This window comes from Monopterus albus, unplaced genomic scaffold (assembly GCF_001952655.1).
Source record: "Monopterus albus unplaced genomic scaffold, M_albus_1.0 scaffold62.1, whole genome shotgun sequence".
Classification (NCBI taxonomy): Eukaryota; Metazoa; Chordata; class Actinopteri; order Synbranchiformes; family Synbranchidae; genus Monopterus; species Monopterus albus.
In genome coordinates, this window is record NW_018127942.1 from 1,740,746 (window position 1) to 1,760,998 (window position 20,253).

At 41.4% G+C, this 20,253-nt stretch overlaps 2 protein-coding genes across 7 annotated transcripts in view; both read right to left on the reverse strand.

Moving 5' to 3' along the window:
- The window catches only part of plcb4b (phospholipase C, beta 4b), a 62,635-nt gene extending 48,836 nt beyond the window's left edge, over nt 1-13,799 (reverse strand). For 2 of the 6 annotated variants that reach the window (XM_020603694.1, XM_020603691.1), the window contains exons 1-2: nt 13,314-13,799; nt 7,144-7,189 (exon numbers count right to left, since the gene is read on the reverse strand). The gene's annotated coding sequence lies outside the window, so the exon portion shown is untranslated. Of the gene's footprint in view, nt 1-7,143; nt 7,190-9,842; nt 10,158-10,184; nt 10,674-13,313 lie in introns of those variants that run through there. The other 4 variants (XM_020603695.1, XM_020603690.1, XM_020603692.1 and 1 more) reach the window with 3 other exon arrangements.
- Nucleotides 13,800-15,640: 1,841 nt separating this feature from the next.
- The window catches only part of plcb1l (phospholipase C beta 1-like), a 129,060-nt gene continuing 124,447 nt past the window's right edge, over nt 15,641-20,253 (reverse strand). Inside the window, exon 33 of the mRNA XM_020603697.1 lies at nt 15,641-17,764. Coding sequence (XP_020459353.1) covers nt 17,540-17,764 — 225 coding nt within the window. The 3' untranslated portion in view covers nt 15,641-17,539. The remainder of the gene's footprint in view (nt 17,765-20,253) is intronic.

Here is a 20,253-nt window from a genome sequence, read left to right on the forward strand (position 1 = left end):
CAGCAGGATAAATGATAAGCTCAAATGGTAAATATAACATAATTGCTTGGACTTATCTTGTACAGTAGTGGGCTGATTAAAGATGCTCTTCTGGTACATACTGAGTGCACACACACACACAAACATCTCTCTCCTGTCCCAGAGAGACAAGGGCAGTGCTGTAGAAAGAGGAAGAAGCAACATTTTTGCCGTTTATCTAGTCATCTGATCTGACTGGCGAGTCATGTGTCAGAGCTGTGTTAGAGGCTTGGCAGCACACTTTAGGCCAACCCTTGCTTAAAGTATTCTTCTGTGTTTGAAGTATAGAAACTTATTTCACAATGCTCTCTATCTTAATGAGAACAAGTTGTGTCCCTTCATAAACACAGAGTCAGTACGGAAAGTTTTCAGTCCATTTCACATTTCAAGTTTCAGACCAAGCAGCAACCCTCAAGGCGGAGAAATGAAGTCAATGTGTAAGTGCCAAATCCTGCAGTTCCTTGAACAGCCACTTGAGTCTGGCTCCAAAAGGGAGACAATCCCCATAAACTCACATGTTAAAATATCCAATTTACAGCAGAAATAGACATGTTTACAGCCTGGTCTCCATAGCTAATTTCCCCTTCCGTGACACCTGCACGAGGGGTGACATTTTATATAATTCACCTGTTTAAATCATACAGAGATTAAAAGTTGTGCATAATTAAGGGAGTGGCTGCTTTGAGAGGCAGGAGGGTCCCACCACAGGTGGCTAACCGCTAGCTGTCTAGTGAGTTCCACTTTGCCCCATTTTTGGATTAGCCATAGCGGGCAGAGTATAGCACTACCATTATGGTGACGGCCAGACTTGAGCTTCAAAGCCACTTTTTTAGGAAACCAATGGGTAGATGTCAGGGAGGGTTTGTCCATTTTTTATATATACACAGTTAATGTTTCAGACTCACTTTAAAACTAATTCATTTTTCCCCTCATCAATCTACACACAACACTTGACAACGACAAAGTAAAAACAGGTTTTTGGATTGTTTTGTACATTTATTTTACAAAAGACTGAAATATCCCATTTACATAAGTATTCAGACCCCTCACTTAGTACTTGATTAAAGCAGTTTTGGCAGCAATAACAGCCTCAAGTCTTCCTGAGAATGAAGCTACAAGCTCGGCACCTTGCTTTTGGAATTTTCTTCCATTTGTCTTGACAGAATTGTTCCAGGTCAACCAGGTTGGATGAGGAGCGGTGGTGCACAGCCATTTTCAGGTTTCTCCACACATGTTCTACTGGGATCACAACCAAACTCTGGCTGGGCCACTCTAAGGACTTTCACTGAGTTTTCCTGAAGCCACTCCTGTATTTCCTTGGTGTTATGCTTAAGGTTGTTGTCTGGTTGAAATGTCAACTTTTGCCCCAGCCTGACATCCTGAGCACTCTGGAGAAGGTTTTCATTTAGAATTGCTTTATGTTTCTCTGCATCCATCCTTCCCTCTGTCCTGACTAGTCTCCCAGTCCCAGAAAAACCTCCCCACAGCCTGATGCCGCCACCACCACCGTGTTTGACTGTAGGGATTGTAATAGTGAGGTGATGCTTAGTGCCTGGTTTTCTCCACACACACTGTTGGGAATTGTGGCAAAACAGTTCAATTTTTGTTTCATCAGACCAGAGTATTTTGCTTCTCATGATCTGAGAGTCCCTCAGGTATCTTTTGGTAACCTCCCAGGGGGCTGTCATGTGTCTTTTAGTGAGGAATGGCCTCCATCTGGCCGCTCTACCATAGAGGCCTGATGGGTGGAGCGCTGGGCTGATGGTTATCCCATCTACAGAAAGTAACTCTGGAACTCATTCATAGTGACCCTTGGGTTCTTGGTTACCTGTCTGACCAAGGCCTTCGTCCCCGATCACTCAGCCTGGCTGGGCGGCCAGATCTATGAAGACTGGTGGTGGTTCCAAATCTCTTCCATTTGAGAATAAAGGAGGGTACTGTGCTCTTGGACACATTCAATGCTGCAGACATTTTCTTGTATCCTGCCCCAGGTCTATGTCTTGACACAATCCTGTCTCGCAGGTCTGTGGACAGTTTTCTTGACCTCATAGCTTTGTTTTCACTCTGACATACACCATAAACTGTAAGACCTTATATAGACAGGTGTATGCCTTTCTAATTATATCCAATGCATTCAATTAGGCACAGGTGGACTCTAATCAAGCTGTAGAAGCATTAACAGCCACTGATAGGAGACCGATTCAGAGCTCAATTACAATGTCATAACACAAGGTCAAGCAGTCACCCCCCCCCAAAAACTGACAGTGTGATAAATGTAATTATTTTGCTGACTTCAATGATCCTCATCAGTGTGTTGTAAAGCCATAGTCTCTCTATTACTGTGCTGGCTGGGTAATAATAGCTATCCAGGAGAGGATGATACAAAATCAAGTTTTGCATTCTAGAGTGAAGGTCGATAGTTTAATTGGAAGCACAAATTGCATTCACATGTATCCCCATAGTGGATTGAGCCATGGGTAAAGTGAATGTGTACACTGCAAGTGTGTCTGCTTTTACAGTTCTGTTCAGTTGCTAACACAATAAAATGACACATTTGGCAAAAATTCAGCTCAACTCTCCAAAACTGTAAACATGTTTTCTGCTTTGCACCCATGTTGCAACTGAACATAATACTTTTTGCAGAACACTACACACAGTTCTTTACATAATATACAGACATCTGCTATAAAGTCACTTGTTGACCATTTCAAAACTACCAATCAAAAGTGAACCAATAAAAAAATAAATTAAAAAAAATTGCACTACCTTGCCAGACACCCAGGTGCTTAATTGTCAATTCATTAATCAGATTGTTAGCACTATCTTAAAAAAAAAAAAGGCAAGTATTTGTTTACAACAGCAATGAAAGTCTACAGCATCTAGCAGATGGAGGTAGAGGTCAAACAGGGGGACAGGAGGATTGAGAGCTGGGGCTTCTTTTACAGGCAATGATCCTGTAGATATGTTGGCTGCTGAGACATGGATACGACACTTGAGGAGTTTCTTCTGTCACAGTCTAGCCATGGAGGACAAGGTGTTTTGTTTTTTTATTTATTTACTGTATTGATATATGTAGCACTAATTTACTGTCAAGGAAAAAAAAAAAACTAAATCTTTGTTTTTGTAGTGAAATTTGTATTTTGTGCAGATTTCTCCTTTCTTGAATGGTCTTTCACTGGTGAATCCTGTTAAGAGTAAAAGGCCACCAAAGACAACTGTGCTTTGAATTTAGCACAGCAACGTGCATTTTCCTGGAAATTAGCCAGTTAAGGAGAAAACTGTGTTAGCAATCAAAAACTGTAAAAGCAGGGTGGAAGGAGTTTTAAAAATGCATAAGACTGGGTAATAGCTCTCCTCTTCAGTTCCAGTATATTTTTAGAGCCACACATGTATCTGAGCCACAATTATTATCAGTGAAGTGTTGTTTTTACTCCTTAAAGCCTGTTTCACACAAACCAGGATGCTCTCGCTGCCTGCTACTGAATCAGCTAAGTTAATGCTGCCAATTTTTGTTAAGAGAGAGTAAATATTGACTTGATCGTTACAGCGCCCGTCTGTTGGTGTGAGAGTAAGTAGCTCCCTTTCTTTCTCTCTCCATCTCTCTCTGTGCTGCTGGCTCAAAGTGTGCAGAAAACACCCATCATTACATTCACCCTCCAGCCACACTTACCCTTGTAGTGAAGGCACACGCTCATCAATGTTCCCCTGCTTTCTTTAAGCAGCAGAAAGTACACTCACAGATTAGCCTACAACATCTTGACCAGCAAGGGTTGAGTCAAGGCTTCTGACCAGTTATGCTGTGTTTAAAGCTGAGACTGATGGAAGTGGAGTTGAGTGGTTCACCAGCTGAGAGAGACGCTGGGATTTCCTGAGCCTTTTAGCAGTGTCACAGGCCAGTAGAAGCGCACAGCCATAGCAATAAACTGTTTCATGTAGTATCTTAGAGATCTGTCTATGCAAGTGTTCGGCCTCAATGACCGTGTTAGTCATAGCCAAGCCTAGAAAGACCAAGATCTTTGACTTGATAAAATGAAGCTAAACCCCAACAAAATCTACACAGATGTAGACATTCTTTTTATCACAACTAATCACAAACAGGCACAAATATTCAATTATAAATGTTACAAGCTGCTTCAGCACATTTAGCTAACCATGGCAGTGCCTTAGGTTCATCTAGGAGGGGCTATTTTCATCCTACTCCTGGATTACTTATAAAGATCTGCTTCCTGTGATAGTGACACCTCCTCTGCCTGGAAGTTGCCTCCGGTGGCTGTCACATCAATATTTTCTATGAATGTCAAGATCTGAAGATGAGGGTAGGACAGTGTTTCAGGGCGCTGGATCCACACAAACATTCACAGTGGGCATTGATTAAGTACTGTATGCTGTCTCTGCGGCTCCTGCTGGAACTGTACACGCAGTGTAGATGTAACACTGCTGCAGCTACAATTAGCGTTTGCATTTTCACCCTTTAAAAATATCTGATGTAGGCATGTGCTTGAAAAGCAATGCTGAATCTAACAGTGGATGAACGCCATGTCTCTGATGATTACTTTTATATTTAAGGTTTGTGTCATTCATACAAAAGCGCCACTGACCTGCATGACTATTTTCATTGCACACTGCTAGGTGGCAATTTTTATAGGGATGCTGTATTGCTGAACACAATGTGGCAGGCATCCTTAGTGCTGAGAGTAATTTCCAACAACTGTAGGCCAAACAGTATTGGTAACCTGAGCTTTGTGGTACTACTCTACCAAACACAATACAACAAAATAAACTGAACCATGACCACAAAAAACAGCTACATGAACCATTTTAACTCTCACCGACTACCCAGAACCACCAATTTAAGAAACTCCCGCACACTGTCACGCTTAAGGTGTATTAATACACAAACAACATTGTTTATTTGACCTTCATCAGGCAACGCCCATTGACTACAAAGAGGGAAACTGAGTTGTCTTTGGTTATGTCTATGTTAACATCCAACCACATTAGGACAAAATACCACCCCTGTGGTATTATGGAATTGTGAATTTCAGAGACCTGCACTTACATGCAAATATAAACAAGATTACAGCGAGATAAGAAGACATACATATATTTAAAAGGAATACAACCTATAAGACAGCCTACAACACAACTGTACAAGCACAACTACCGGTTGCTTGTTCCATAAATTAGCCCCCTGCCACCTAGTGAAGGTTAGAAGAAGTATTTTTTCAAACCACTTCTGTGTGTGAAGCTGGGCCAAAAGCATTTTTTCACCATACAGAATCAATGGAAAAAGGAATGGTTGTAAAACCCTGAATACATTTTTCAGAGCGACACAAAACCCACCAAATAACTCTTTTTAATATCAGAGTATTGATCCATTGGGTCCAATATCATTTGGAAAGTCTAACTGAGCCGCACATGGGGGTGTGACAATACGCTTAGAGACTTGGCTCACAAGACGAGACAATATCGTAACACACCAAGAAATCTTCAATGACTAAATATGACTGGAAAAAATCTTTAATTCAACTGAAAAGTCTCAAAAAGCAAAACAGTGCAGGTGCATTTTTAACTAATTATCTTGTAATGAATGTCACTTCAGTTCTACTTCGAATATGAATTGTCATATGCGGTAAAAGACAACAATATGCAAGCACTGTAAAAGGTTTTGCCACAAACTCAACAGTGTCTGCACCAGCAGAGGTAGCAGCCATGCAACCTGCTTCCATGCATCAACACGTCCTGTCTGGCCATGAAATGCAAATGCTGTGTGGATCTTGTATGAAAAATACAGTGAAAAATGTGGTGTCTTGCTTTCATCAATCAAGAAAGGCAATAAAATGTCAATCGTTTCCAGCTCGCAGTCCAACGTGTTAGCAATGCTAAACACTTGAGAGGAAAAAAGCACCTGTATTACCTAATGTGGGCTCAAAGACAGAATAATAAGGCTAAACAAGAGGCAGGTGTGTGTGCTAAATGTTAGAAGGCAGGGGGAAAAAAAAAAACCAACAGCCCCAAGTCATAAAAAGTTGAGCTGGTGTGTAAAAATCTCAATTTTAATTGAAAGTAGTAGTTTGTAAATCTTCTGTGTCCTGTATTACATTGAAAACAATACAGCAGCACATTATTTGACGTGATACCCCATCAATTTTATTCTCTGGTAAAAATAAACACTCATTTACTCCCTAGTAATGAGGCAAAACAATGAAATAATGATTCTTTTAGAAACAGCTGATGTCAACAGGCACTGCAATCGGGATTTGGTTCAAAAGTAGCGTCCAAGAAAGGCCGAGCCCTTTAGGAGCAAAGATGGGTTGATTATCTCGTTACTCAACATGTGTGAGAAAATCATTAAAAGTTTAAAAACAATGTTCCTCAACGAAAGATAGGAAGGTATTTGGACATGTCACCCTCCTACAGTGCATAACATAGTTAAAAGATTCAAGAAATCTGGAGGAATTTCAGTGCGTAAAGGGCACAAGCCTGAGCTGGATGACCGTGCTCTCCGACCCCTCAGATGGCACTGCACCAAGAATCGTCACTCTTCCATAAGCGATAATAACCACATGGGCTGAGGATTACTTTAGCACACCTGTGTCAGGCACTACAATACATCAAATAATGTGCTGCTATAATGTTTTCAAAGTAATACAGGACACAGATGATTTACAAATCGTTATTTTCAGTTAAAACTTTGATTTTACATACCATCCCAACTTTCTGATTTGGGGTTGTAGTTATTCTTCACCTTGTCGTTGGTTGTTTTCTGGTCCCCCCATTTGTTTTCTTGTGCATCCTGCACCACATTAAATTACACACCGAGATACCCAGATTACATAACTTGTCAGGTAAACCTACATTATGCATACACTGCAATCAGCTGTTTTAATGCAAACTAGGTTATTAATAAGCAATCACGAACTGGATGCCCTGGAAAGAAAACCTGATACTGAAGAGGCTGTCTGTGTTGTACTAAATTCTGGGAAGAGAGCCTTTTCACCTATTGCTACCAGATGGCTATGAGCCAACAGTGCTGTTAGAATTTAACTGGGACTGAATAAAAATAACACGTGAAAAAGAAATGTGTATCAGTGAACTCTGGTGGCGAACAAGCCCAAAACTCACCAGTTCAGCATCAATAACATTCAGGGGGAGAAGTTCATGTCTTGGCCTGCAGAGACAAGAAAAAAAAAAAAAAAGGACACATAGTAAGAAGAGGGGAAGATTTTATAACTCACAAGAGGCCTGAATCTGGACCTTTTTGGCTGAGATCTAAAGCCCTGCTATACAGTAGGAAGGGCAGGAGTGGAGACAAAACCACAGAGGGAGACAAGCACATCCCACTACTGCCTTGCCAAGGAAAACTAAGTAATTCACAATATCGGCTAACAGCTTCACAACACCCTTGGCTTGTCAGACTTTAACAATACTACCACAATGCTTGTCAGTTGGCATGCCAGTCTGCTTGCTTGTTGGCCTATCAATCCATCTGGGTGGGGGGTGGGGTCTACATTTCCACATTGAGAAGAAACGGTACAGTGATCAAAACCCATCTAAACAAAAGAACAGTATTGGAGGAAACTAATCATGACCAGACCAGTCTAATTAAAAACAGCAGCACAAAAACAATAAAGAGAGGAAACAAACGAGAAACAAGCAGTTTGGAAGTTCAGTGCAGTAAACTGGCATGCTGACAACTGATTCCAGCTGAAGTCCCGCTGGAACAAACCTGCGACCTTCAAGCAATTCAATATGATGTTGGCAAGTATACACCACTATGAAAACATAAACAAACCAAAAAAAAAAAGATTCTCATTTTATTGCCATTTGAACAAAGCCCTAGAGCTTTATTCAAACTCACCATTGAAATACAGGCTTCCTGCAAGATAACACTGTGAACATGTGCCTTAGATGCATTTCATGGCCCGGTCAGCCTAATATCTATGACTGCAGCACAGCCACGTTTGTAAACCTTGAGAATGCACAAGTAAAACTGGGCTTATGTACTTTGAGATTTATTCTTTACTTTACTCATTATTCATTATGATGTCCTTTCATCCAAAGGGTCAAAATCTAGTTTAGTTTTTGGCCTCTCTGTAACTCAAATCAAAAAGAATGAAAATACTTAATGTGCTTACAATTGATCCAATCCTAAACAAAAAAACAATCACATAACCACTATCCGCAATGTACACAGTAAAACAGATGCTATACGGTTCACTCAGTTCAGATGATGAAAGGCAAGTTTAGAAAAATGTAAATGCTTATCAACGTCAGCAAGGTAAGCTCTCAAACGTCAGCACTCATAAAACGTACAATTCTTCTAAGAACATTACAGAATATCAGCAAAATAATATTAAATTTGAAATGTAAAATGGCTAGGACTAAAATTCTGCTAGTTTGGTTCCTCAAAACATTCAAACTAATAACTGTAGGTGATAACCATAATCACAGTGCAGTATTTGCAAAAATAAATAATAGGGATTATTATCAACAGCCCTAATCATGCAGCTATCCCATTACCAAATAAACATACAGCGGGATAGCGCAGTCCTGTGCCTCTTGTACAGTAAATAACCAGAAGGTTCTAAAAGCCGTGATCACTAAGTGCAAAGGAGCTACACTCACAATGTGTCTGCTTGAATGATAATAAAGACGCCTGCATACCCTCGGTTAACCTTTAAGCTTCCTAATCCACCTCTACTGTTCAAAATGCTGCAGAGTCCAGGTTTAAGCCACAGCTCAGGGGATGTCGTTGTGTGAGACAGGGTATAATGTTTGCCTCCATAATCACCAGTGAAACATTCACATGGCAATGTCAATAAAGCAGAGCAGATTCGTTGTTCTTTACATAATGGTGGCAGTCTTTCATAGGCAGCAGAGGACACACTTTGGAAAGACAAGTGGGACGCAAGCTTCTGTACATTTTATAGTAACGAACCCTGACGCACTCTGTGGTCCATGTCCGAAATGCCGGCTGAGATTTCATATTGTGGTCAAACAACATTTCTGGCACACTATAATACACATGAAGCATTTTATAAGAACAAAGTGTTACTAGCTGTTGAACACAGAAAGTGTGTGTGTGTGTGTGTGTGTGAACAGGTGGAACAGCCAACGCCAACAAGTTTGCTGAGGAACCATCTACACCCGTCCAGCTACTTTAGGAGGCTGACAACCCAAGGGAAGGCTTGGAAACAAAACGAACACATTAGGGGCTATTTACACTGCAAATAAGCCTGCTGAGTTATCCACATGTTATTCCTGAACAAACAACAAGCTCTTCCTGGGTGTGACTTATAAAACAGGTTTTTAAAAACAGAAACCTGCAGTCTGACTCTATCCCAGACAGAAAACTGACATGAACCCAGAATTTATAGAAACGTGTCAACACTGACACCAAACATTCTTTTTCACACATTCATTTGATGCAAACAAAACAAACAAACCTACTATCAGACACAAAATAAACAGTTTCTGTAGGAAGCGTGTACTTTGACAGTTCATCAACACCTCGCTGTAGTGAATGTATGCATGGCAGCTGCTGCAGGCGTCGGATGCACCAGGTTAACGTTATACTAACATTCTGCAGAAAGCCATAATGTACTCGCACCTGTGTAAATATGACATAAAAAGCCAGTTTATATCGGTTTGTCCGCTAACTTTTGTGGCCACTGTGCAGCGCGCCTGTCATCTGGCTTTGCCCCCGTCCCGCTACAGCTAGCTCCGGTGGCTAGCCTCCCGGCCGCGGGAAGCATCAGCAACACCTGCGGTTCATTATGTCCTCAAGCGCCGCGACGGGCGCTCTGCTGTACCGCACTTACCTGGAAGAGAAGTCCCAGTCCGGAGCAAATACGAGAGCACCTTCGGAACCAAATCACCAAGAGGGCATTTTAATGCATCTGGCTAGCTAGCTAGCAAAGACTGCTGCCTCCAGCTGTCTGTGTGTGTGTGTGTGTGTGTGTGACAGACAGAGAGAGGATGTGTGACATCTGAATGATGGAGTGAGCCTCTGAAAGCTAGCGAGCTGGAAAGCTTCGGATTCCACTGCATCTGTCCAACAGCTAAACACGCTGAATTCAACACAGTCTAGCCTACATTCAACGGAGCAGTCAGCACAGTAACTGAGCAGCAGCTGGGAGAGACATTTCAAATTTGTTCCTTACGTGATTTCGGCGCTGGAGATGGGGACGGGTTTAATCCGACGGCGGAAAGAAATGATGCTTTGCAGAATCCGGGTCGGGATTTACTGTCTCTGTGACTGCCCGTCTTTGTCTCTGCCTGTGTGTCTCCCGTCTCCCTGCTGCCGGAGCGTCCCGGTGCTCTTGTACCACTCGCCCTCCAGTGGAGAATGAACGGCCTTGATGTGCTTTGATTAGGAACAACTCGGCAGCGCGTGCCCACTCCCCCCTCCCCCTCCAACTGCCAAACGTGCCTGCGCGTTTGTGTGTGTATAAGCGTGTGCACAAAAGAGTGAATGCGTGCGCCTTGGGTTGACAGAGTGAGTCATCCAGCAGAACTAGATTCAGCACCTCCCTGCTTCGGTTACAGCTGACTACTGTATCCGCCATGCGTTGATGGAGACACTGACTCCCCCTCCTCCCTTTCTAACGTCAAAGTCACACTGCACTGTCTTCTTACAGAAGCTACCGTGTGTCTGGCTGAGGTGCGTCCATTGCGCATCACTTCATGTATTGTAGTGGCGGAAGAAGTACACAGGTGTTAAGTAGCAAAGCCACAGTGTAAAAATACTGTTACAAGAAGTGTTGCATTCTAAACGTGGCTTAAGTGAAAGTAGCCTACACATGTATTAGCATCTCTATATATATACTGTATATATATATATGTATATAAACTACCAAAAGTAAAAGTAGGCATTCTGCAGAATGGCACAGTTCACATTAATGTATGTCACATTATTGGATTATAATTACTGATGCACATTTGAACAAAGCCCTAGAGCTTTATTCAAACTCACCATTGAAATACAGGCTTCCTGCAAGATAACACTGTGAACATGTGCCTTAGATGCATTTCATGGCCCGGTCAGCCTAATATCTATGACTGCAGCACAGCCACGTTTGTAAACCTTGAGAATGCACAAGTAAAACTGGGCTTATGTACTTTGAGATTTATTCTTTACTTTACTCATTATTCATTATGATGTCCTTTCATCCAAAGGGTCAAAATCTAGTTTAGTTTTTGGCCTCTCTGTAACTCAAATCAAAAAGAATGAAAATACTTAATGTGCTTACAATTGATCCAATCCTAAACAAAAAAACAATCACATAACCACTATCCGCAATGTACACAGTAAAACAGATGCTATACGGTTCACTCAGTTCAGATGATGAAAGGCAAGTTTAGAAAAATGTAAATGCTTATCAACGTCAGCAAGGTAAGCTCTCAAACGTCAGCACTCATAAAACGTACAATTCTTCTAAGAACATTACAGAATATCAGCAAAATAATATTAAATTTGAAATGTAAAATGGCTAGGACTAAAATTCTGCTAGTTTGGTTCCTCAAAACATTCAAACTAATAACTGTAGGTGATAACCATAATCACAGTGCAGTATTTGCAAAAATAAATAATAGGGATTATTATCAACAGCCCTAATCATGCAGCTATCCCATTACCAAATAAACATACAGCGGGATAGCGCAGTCCTGTGCCTCTTGTACAGTAAATAACCAGAAGGTTCTAAAAGCCGTGATCACTAAGTGCAAAGGAGCTACACTCACAATGTGTCTGCTTGAATGATAATAAAGACGCCTGCATACCCTCGGTTAACCTTTAAGCTTCCTAATCCACCTCTACTGTTCAAAATGCTGCAGAGTCCAGGTTTAAGCCACAGCTCAGGGGATGTCGTTGTGTGAGACAGGGTATAATGTTTGCCTCCATAATCACCAGTGAAACATTCACATGGCAATGTCAATAAAGCAGAGCAGATTCGTTGTTCTTTACATAATGGTGGCAGTCTTTCATAGGCAGCAGAGGACACACTTTGGAAAGACAAGTGGGACGCAAGCTTCTGTACATTTTATAGTAACGAACCCTGACGCACTCTGTGGTCCATGTCCGAAATGCCGGCTGAGATTTCATATTGTGGTCAAACAACATTTCTGGCACACTATAATACACATGAAGCATTTTATAAGAACAAAGTGTTACTAGCTGTTGAACACAGAAAGTGTGTGTGTGTGTGTGTGTGTGAACAGGTGGAACAGCCAACGCCAACAAGTTTGCTGAGGAACCATCTACACCCGTCCAGCTACTTTAGGAGGCTGACAACCCAAGGGAAGGCTTGGAAACAAAACGAACACATTAGGGGCTATTTACACTGCAAATAAGCCTGCTGAGTTATCCACATGTTATTCCTGAACAAACAACAAGCTCTTCCTGGGTGTGACTTATAAAACAGGTTTTTAAAAACAGAAACCTGCAGTCTGACTCTATCCCAGACAGAAAACTGACATGAACCCAGAATTTATAGAAACGTGTCAACACTGACACCAAACATTCTTTTTCACACATTCATTTGATGCAAACAAAACAAACAAACCTACTATCAGACACAAAATAAACAGTTTCTGTAGGAAGCGTGTACTTTGACAGTTCATCAACACCTCGCTGTAGTGAATGTATGCATGGCAGCTGCTGCAGGCGTCGGATGCACCAGGTTAACGTTATACTAACATTCTGCAGAAAGCCATAATGTACTCGCACCTGTGTAAATATGACATAAAAAGCCAGTTTATATCGGTTTGTCCGCTAACTTTTGTGGCCACTGTGCAGCGCGCCTGTCATCTGGCTTTGCCCCCGTCCCGCTACAGCTAGCTCCGGTGGCTAGCCTCCCGGCCGCGGGAAGCATCAGCAACACCTGCGGTTCATTATGTCCTCAAGCGCCGCGACGGGCGCTCTGCTGTACCGCACTTACCTGGAAGAGAAGTCCCAGTCCGGAGCAAATACGAGAGCACCTTCGGAACCAAATCACCAAGAGGGCATTTTAATGCATCTGGCTAGCTAGCTAGCAAAGACTGCTGCCTCCAGCTGTCTGTGTGTGTGTGTGTGTGTGTGTGTGTGTGTGTGTGACAGACAGAGAGAGGATGTGTGACATCTGAATGATGGAGTGAGCCTCTGAAAGCTAGCGAGCTGGAAAGCTTCGGATTCCACTGCATCTGTCCAACAGCTAAACACGCTGAATTCAACACAGTCTAGCCTACATTCAACGGAGCAGTCAGCACAGTAACTGAGCAGCAGCTGGGAGAGACATTTCAAATTTGTTCCTTACGTGATTTCGGCGCTGGAGATGGGGACGGGTTTAATCCGACGGCGGAAAGAAATGATGCTTTGCAGAATCCGGGTCGGGATTTACTGTCTCTGTGACTGCCCGTCTTTGTCTCTGCCTGTGTGTCTCCCGTCTCCCTGCTGCCGGAGCGTCCCGGTGCTCTTGTACCACTCGCCCTCCAGTGGAGAATGAACGGCCTTGATGTGCTTTGATTAGGAACAACTCGGCAGCGCGTGCCCACTCCCCCCTCCCCCTCCAACTGCCAAACGTGCCTGCGCGTTTGTGTGTGTATAAGCGTGTGCACAAAAGAGTGAATGCGTGCGCCTTGGGTTGACAGAGTGAGTCATCCAGCAGAACTAGATTCAGCACCTCCCTGCTTCGGTTACAGCTGACTACTGTATCCGCCATGCGTTGATGGAGACACTGACTCCCCCTCCTCCCTTTCTAACGTCAAAGTCACACTGCACTGTCTTCTTACAGAAGCTACCGTGTGTCTGGCTGAGGTGCGTCCATTGCGCATCACTTCATGTATTGTAGTGGCGGAAGAAGTACACAGGTGTTAAGTAGCAAAGCCACAGTGTAAAAATACTGTTACAAGAAGTGTTGCATTCTAAACGTGGCTTAAGTGAAAGTAGCCTACACATGTATTAGCATCTCTATATATATACTGTATATATATATATGTATATAAACTACCAAAAGTAAAAGTAGGCATTCTGCAGAATGGCACAGTTCACATTAATGTATGTCACATTATTGGATTATAATTACTGATGCATTATTGTGGCCATCAAGGCATCATAATTATTTTCATAGGCTAAGCTATGGCTCCCATGTGACATTAATTAATATTCATAAATCCATGTAAAATCAGTGGGGATTTCTCATGCATAATGAATTTGTTTCTTAATAAGTGTGCCACAAACATTATCTGTGTATGTGTGTGTCTGCTCTGTCTACCTTTTAAGCAGCGCTCTGTGGTCCTTCCCTCTTCTGTTGTCCTGGTGTGTCTCATAGGACACCTCCTCCTCATCCCCACAGCAGATGGACAGACACAGGGTGATAATATTCCTGGGAGTTTGGACGGGCGTCACTGTTTGTATAACCCAGAGAATCTTATTAAAGTCGCTCTCCTTCCGCCCTGAACTCAGGGTTAATTAGCTCATTTCCTAGTTGCTGGTATGAGCAGAGGCCTCTGAATGGTCATGATGGTTGTTACTGGGCGACCAGGCTTTTCTTATCTCCTGTTGCCTGTTGGGATTCTGCTCTGCTGAGGAGCTGAGACCAAGAAGGGACACAGTGTTTATGTAGTTGGAAAACACACACACGCACATATATAGAATACACCAGCATACACATACTGTATATAGTACATGCAGCTGAAAATGCATCAGCACATGGACACCAGCTTACACACAGAAAACTCCAGCACTCACAAAATGTGTAACAAGCTTTGTTTGAGAATGTGTAAATAATAAAAAAAATATTCCCTACATCAGATGGATGCAACACAAGTTGAAGTGGAATTTTAAGTCAAAATATAGTGATTTGCTTGAATTTTTAGGAACAGAAAAAAGTCTATTGGGCACAGGATGTATAATACAAACATGCGGATAAACATGCACGCATACTATACATAATCGTTTCTTGCACAGTGTCCAATATCAGAGCTAATGATTCAGAAGTGCTGTCCTCAGATTGCTAATGATTCTGTATGATTTCGGTGCAGCTCAGTCTTCATGTGGTGACTAAGGATTCAATTATAGACATGCTTAAAAAGATAATTGTACCTAGGAGGCTCTTCCCCACTTCTCCTTGCCCCTGAGTGTGACATACATACACACTCACCTACATACACTACTTGCGCTCACTCTACAGATGCTGCTAAACATGTTCTCTATGGCTGGACTGTGCTTTTATTCTATTTCTCCACCATTATTATGCGATCTTTGCCTGGTTACCAAGACTGTGGGGTAACAATGAAATCTCTAAATCAAGTAAAACAATAAGGTGTGACAGGACAAAGACAAATTACACATTTTAAGGCAAACAAAATACCAACAATCTGTAATTAAGGACTGGAGGAAAAATGATAAGACAATAGACCTATGAAATAAATGTCAGCTGCTGATGGAAAATCTAACAAAATAAAGGCTCTGAAATGATGAATGAATGACAGTGATGTGGAAATACTGTATATCACATACAGAGATGCATATAATGTAAATAAAAACACAATATTAGGTTGACCAATGACAAATTAAGAGACACGACTCCACTCCAGAAAAGTACAATAATAGCCACATTTATTTTAATTACAGGCAAATTATTCCCTTTACACTATATTTATTTATTTTTATCAACTTAATATTTTATCCTTTATGTCATACATACATTTACATTTCCAGAGTCCATACACTTAAGTTGATGAGAAGGAGGGGACTGTTAATCAAAGTGGTTCAAGACATAAAAGAAGGATGTCTCGCTTTTCTTATGAGACGCATGTCAAATACTGCTCTTCACAAGCGTTACTCAGTAGTGGTACTGTACTAAAAAAGTAAGTGCACACGGTCTATTCAACATCAGACAACTTCATATAATATATTATCATGGCAAGTTAACCAGTGATGCATTTCACACATTCAACATCAAACAAGGCCGACCTAGTCAAAGGCACAAGACTCTCACATCGATATCGTCTTTAAAGTAGTTTGTACTTACATGTTCAGGTAATCCTTCACTTTCAAACTCTTTTTGTATGGAAAATCAGCTGAAATACGATTTGATATCAAATGACACACCTGTGAGTGAAATGGCACTGGACATTTAGGAAGTAAAAACACTTCCTTATGTTCACTGAACACCGCTTAAATAGGAAATAGTCCAGTTATTCATGAGCTCATGTTAACGCTGGTGTTCTGCAGATAGCCTGTAAAGTGAGCGCTGGGCTCTGCATAAAAATAACTGAACTTTTTCCCCACTTCAAAGTACAGCTACCAATTGTGGGTGAATATTGAGACATATTTCCTGTGGTCCTGTGTACAGAGAAACTGCGCACACACTCCCCTGTAGATACACAATGAACCAGTTAAGAGGAAGGTCACTTCTGTAAAACTACAGCCAGTTTTTCTTCCTCTGTTGGAATGTTCTGGTTTGACTCTTTTAGTTCAATGGGACAAAGGTAAAGTATACAATCAGCAACCTATTAACTTGAGCCAGCTAATGTTGGATCTAAGGAAAAGGTGTATTGCTACTTATTTTAGTCTGGTTCAGCTTGCTCCACAGTGACATATCATGATATCATGCCGCACAGGGTCCACTGTTTTGCACATTTAGTTTAACTGTTTCAGAGAAAGTAGATTTACACTTAATAAACATCTCTGCTACAGAGCTACTGTAACATTTACAGTTGTTCAAATACATGCAGATACTGTACAGCACACTCCCCCTTCAACCTCATCTCTGGGCAGAATCACCCACAACTTGTTAAAAACATCCTAAACAAAAAAGAATCACAGTGCACTGCATAATATTACCATGTGAAATATTACACAAACCAAACAATGGTTAAAAAAATGATGGATTTTAAAACAAAATAGCAGCAACACATAGGCTTAGTTCTGCGGGAACAAATCGAGAACTAGCAAAACCACCAGTGCCTCTGGGTAAGACTAAAACAGTTACATAGTTACGTAAAGAGCCTTCAGTGCAAATACGTAAAGGTGAGTCAAAGTCTTATAAAGATGGAAGCTTTAAAGGATGAATATGCGGTGTTGTCTTTACAGTACAAATGTATAAGTTGACTCCACTTAAATGACAATGGCCACATAAGTGAATTCAGAACCTTGGCAGCAAACCCCTCACTGGCCACCACTACTGTCAATGCCATGATAATAAGAAATAAAAAGAAACTACTCTCTCTGTGCAATAGTTCAAGTAAGTTATTTCCTGCAAAGAATTGGTGCTTTGTAACACATCCTGTGGCTGTACCAAAACAAACGACAACATACAGGTAACATACGTACAAATACACAAAAAGTTACTATTTACATGAAACGTTTTTCTAGACAAGACTGCACTCTACGCACAGAGGACCTCTACTCACCAATTCAGGCTCAGATCTGATCTAATCCTCCCATTGGTTAAAATTAGGGCCAAAGCTGGGGCAGTCTCATCCTAGATCTGTGGTCACAAACACATCCACCAATCAGTGTCCCAGTGTGAAACCTCTAAAGGGGAGTGTCGTAGACTTGCTCCGATGAGCCCTCCTCTATGTCATCCTCCGACTGTGACGCCTTGTAGTTTAGCTTCTCTGTTGTCGGGGAGGCGATGAGGTTTCCGTGGACGCTGTCATCGCTAAGCTTGGCCTTGCTGCTGTCTTGAACAAACTCTTGGATCTCTACGGGCAGCCGGCGAAATTTGTCTTGGTATTCCTGGTCCAGGTCGCTCTGTAGCTGCGAAGGAAGGAAATACAAATCAGCCGAGGGAACAGAAGAAGACAGAACATTTAACCTCTTACATGGAGTATGTTACACTTTATGTATTTGATGATGTTCACAGAGTCTTGCGGAGTTTGTCAAGGCAGAAAATGGCTCAGATTGCATCAGTGTGGTAGTCACACTACTGTGGCAAATGTGTGAATCCTATGGAATTTATAGAAACTAAATTTATAATTCTCTCCACCTTTCACAAGTTACATCCTATGTTCCCTTGAGCAAGGGCCCTGGGTGGGATGCTCAAAGAGCAAACAATAGCAGATCATGGCTGTGCTGTAAAGCACCAAGGTCAAAATATGCAAGACTGTACAGTAAATGAAGCATGATTACTTGACTTTCCCTGTGTACACTCATAAAGGTTATAAAAGTGGCCAACAGATTTGAAATCCTGACAGTTTATTTCACTTATTTGCATTAACCTCTCTGCATGCAAGAGTAAATAAGGTAAACGATCCTAAAATGCCTACTTGACAACCGCCAGCCGTGGAAAACACTCAGCAACAATCACGTCATGGACTCAATGGGTCCAGAAACATCAGCAACAATTAGCCTGTTTTTACTGCAAAAAACTAATAAAACAACATGATCCCTTTATGTAATTGTTTGTCTTTCTTGACAATACAGTGTGTAGCAGCCACTCAAATCAGTTTTCTTGAACATACCAATAAAACACAACTTTTCAAAATAGTTCCTGTTTGCTACTTCTGTGCCTTGTAGTCAGTCATAACGTAACTAGACAGAGGTATATAGAGAAACACTGTAATAAGACAGAGATGGATGAGCAGAATTTTATGTCATAGAATGAAAACCAATAGCTGTACCGGTGTCAGACAACCTGCCAAGGCTTAAAGGTGCCCTGTTATGTTTTCTTGCAAACTGGCAAAAGTTATATTGATGCCAGTGTTTCTGACAAAAATTAATTTGTGTGTATCCTAACAGCTTGAATCAATGGGAAGAATATGGATTGTGTTTGCATGCGCTGTCTTGGTTTCCTCAGGGAACATTCTGACTCTTAAGCAGCTTGTTTACCAGCTAGTTGCTAACTTTGTGTGCAGTTTGGTGCTGGAAAGGTGGAGCAGGGTAGGGTTTACCTGAACTTTTATGCTTAAAAAAAAAGAAAAAGAGGGCTGCAGAGTTGCACAATAATTCTTAAGTTTGACTTAAGTTTGTTACTCTGAGCACAGTACCTACAACAAGTTTTTTTCTTTTCCATGAATGTAATTTAAAGAGACAGAGCAATAGATAAGTGATGGGTTTGAACTAAATAGGTACCACTGAGGTAGGCTAGGATGCCTTCTGTATCTCTGTAATATACACTACCTCTCCTCACTAAGAAATTAGAAGCTGTTTTCTCCCAGGCATAGACTCCCCAATGATTACAGATGACAAGATTGTATTCATTTCATTGTGAGCCAATAATTGCTGTAATGCCGATTTCTCTGTTTAACTACCCGACTGGCTCCCATGGGAGAGCAGTAATTAAAAGAAAAGCCACTAAGACGAATGGTGTCAGGGTTTCACATCTCCATAAAGTCACGTCAGCATTATGAAAGATCAAAAATACCTGCAGGCTCTGAGAGGATTTATCTGGGATCCATGTTTTGTCTGAAATGCCTCTGATAATATAAAGCCCCACTTCAGACTCACACCCAACTTCTAACTCAAAAGTGAATGCAAATAGTCTTAATGGAAAATACACGAGGGTCTGATGCAGAGAATAACCCAAGGTTGGCAATACTGATGCTACAGTATAAATGTGCAAAAGGTTTAGAGGCCTATATGCATTCTTTAAGGACTTCAGACAGAAAAAGCTACAAAACACAAAGCTGAATTCTCCTGGATGAATTCACCTAGTCCTAGTCTCTAGCTAATACAGTAGTCATGAAATTCAAATCTGGCAGAGAGGAGCACTGTTTCATTCAAGAAATATTCACAAGGACCTTCAATAATGAGTGAGAAGACAGGAGAGGAGAAAGGATGAAGGTTAACGACTACCATCTTGCTCTGACTTTCCAATTTTTTGCCCCCTCTGCTTCAGTTTATGAAATGGCACATCCATTTTATTTGAGGGCGCTGCATAACAAAATGATTGTTACAAAGTACTTTATCTTGTCAGTGCATTGCTATCCTGTAAATTATACTGATAGTCGGTAAAATATATACAGTATATATGTGAGCGTGGTATGGGTATTGAACTTCAGTATCCTGAAATGTATCCATAGTACATGTATATCAAAAGTTGGCTTCAAACACTTCTCATTTACTTTGCTGATTATTTGATCACAAATTCCCTACTCTACACCAGAGTAGATTAAGAAGGACAGTGATGACATCCCCATTTATTTTACAGTAATGGTGGATCATGGGAATGTCGAATAGTTCCAAACATTAGCAGCAGCACCACAGAGGTACAATGACTAAGTTAGCAACATGTCAAAACATTTATA